The sequence below is a fragment of the Meles meles genome, chromosome 5, assembly GCF_922984935.1.
Source record: "Meles meles chromosome 5, mMelMel3.1 paternal haplotype, whole genome shotgun sequence".
Taxonomy (NCBI): domain Eukaryota; kingdom Metazoa; phylum Chordata; class Mammalia; order Carnivora; family Mustelidae; genus Meles; species Meles meles.
In genome coordinates, this window is record NC_060070.1 from 153,085,514 (window position 1) to 153,087,618 (window position 2,105).

General features: G+C 42.3%; 1 protein-coding gene across 1 annotated transcript; it reads right to left on the reverse strand.

The window, feature by feature from the left end:
• Positions 1-657: 657 nt before the first annotated feature.
• Positions 658-1,763, reverse strand: LOC123942269 (putative olfactory receptor 2B8). Its single transcript, XM_046006121.1, has 2 exons — positions 1,755-1,763; positions 658-1,599 (listed from the first exon to the last, which is right to left on the reverse strand). The coding sequence occupies exons 1-2, from the start codon at positions 1,761-1,763 to the stop codon at positions 658-660; spliced, it is 951 nt and encodes a 316-aa protein (XP_045862077.1).
• Between the last annotated feature and the right edge of the window lie 342 nt (positions 1,764-2,105).

The window sequence follows — 2,105 nt, forward strand, 5'->3', positions numbered from 1 at the left end:
CAGATTTTTAGAATATGTCCCTGCATTCAAACTGTATGGGGCTTTTGACCAGGATTGAGACACAAAAGCGTTGATCAGTGATGCCTGGATCAAAGAAATTATTAAATGGTATGAAGAGAAGATTTAAATGTACTTCATTAGGATTGATGTTAGCAGGATTTTCTTTGAGCTAAGGATTGCTTTTTCTCACAGATGCCCACCTACTTCTGTGAAAAAGCTGTGATACAGGCAACCTAAGGACCTTGTAATAGAACCATGATCACAACACAAGAAACAGTGATATGCGCCAACAATTTGCTAGGAAAATGCTAAAATTTTAATATTTCCTACAGTGTTTGAGTCATTCGTATTCTTATTTTCCCTATGACTTAATGGTATGTGTGTGTCTTCTTGCACAAAGGAATGAATAGTGTTCCCAAGTGAGGGGGGAAAACCTGTGGAGCTTTTTAAAATATGATGCAGACTCTCTAGGACCAACTCTGGAGACTTCATGAACCCATGAACTTTGATTTTGAGCACTCACTTTCATTAAAGCATCAGGTAAGGAAATTCCCTTGAGAGATGTCACAGGAAATTTTGGATGACATGGGGAGGACAGAGTCTTCTTAAAAATCTCTGGCAGCCATAGTCTTCCATCAAAAGGTCTTTCCCACCCAGTCATCTGAAGTCATGGCCCCTGAAAAGCACCTTCTTCCTTGCTCCCGTCACATCTTTGTTCCTCAGTGTATATATGACAGGGTTGACCATGGGGGTGACGATGGTGTAGAACAGAGAAACAAACTTGCCCTGATGCTGGGAGTAGTTGTTGCTAGGCTGGAGGTAAGCAGAGATGGCCGTGCCATAGAACAGGGAGACCACTGTGATGTGGGACCCACATGTGCCAAACGCTTTCCTCTGCCCTGAAGATGATTTTATTCTTAAGACCACCCTGACGATCTGACCACAGGAGAAGATGATTAATGTCCGAGGTATGAGGAGCATGATCACACTGGCAAAGAACATCTCTGACTCAAACACAGTGGTGTCAACACAGGCAAGCATGACTAGTGGAGGGATCTCACAAAAGAAATGGTCTATTTTATTTCTCCCACAACGTGGTACAATGAAGATGAACGTTGTTTGCAATGAGGAGTTGGCAAAGCCAATAGACCATGATGCAGAAGATATGAGGGCACAGAGACGGGGGTGCAGGATCACGGTGTACTGCAGGGGCGTGCAGATGGCTGCATAGAGGTCAAGTGCCACGATGACTAACAGAATGCATTCTGTGCATCCCAACCCTAGAGCAACAAACAGCTGAACTACACAGCCACCAAATGAGATAGACTTGTCTGCTGTCCTGAGATGAACCAAGAGCTGAGGGACAGTGCTGGTCGTGTAACACAGGTCCAGAAAGCTTAGGTTGGAGAGGAAAAAGTACATGGGAGTATGAAGATGTGGGTTGAGGTGGGACAAGGCAATGATGGTGGTGTTTCCCAGCAGAGTGAACAAATAGAAGATCTGGAGGACCACAAAAAGGACTAGCTCCAGTTGAGGCCGGTCAGAGAAGCCCAGCAGGATAAACCCCTTGAAAGAACTGCCATTTTTCTGTTCTATCCTCTGTTAGCACATGTTTCCTGCCAGGACCAAGCATTTAGCACTTTAAAAGAAATCTTAAAAAAAATAGTTGACTGGAGGGGGATTGGGTCTCTCGTGGTAAAGGCAGGGCGTAGGATATTATCAGTAACTGTGTGAATCTATGATGTGCTCTTTACAATTGACATACTTTATGCCAATATAGTTCCACATTAAGACAAAAAGTATAGCATTAATATTTGTTAAAAAAATGAAATAATGGCCCATGTGTATGCATCAGTCATAGGTATGAAAGGTCTCTCAGACTGAACTTAATAAGACTTAAAGTACTATAAGTATATACATACAATTTACAAAGAACGGGGATGAGGGGAAAAGAGGGAGGGCAATCAGAAACAATCAAAAGGAGATGCAGACAGAGGGAGAAATGCTATTGTAAATATGTTCTCAAGATTCTACACAATAAGATTTGCACACACCACACATGCCATAGAATAAAATACAATATAATCTCAAAAATGCATTCAGAT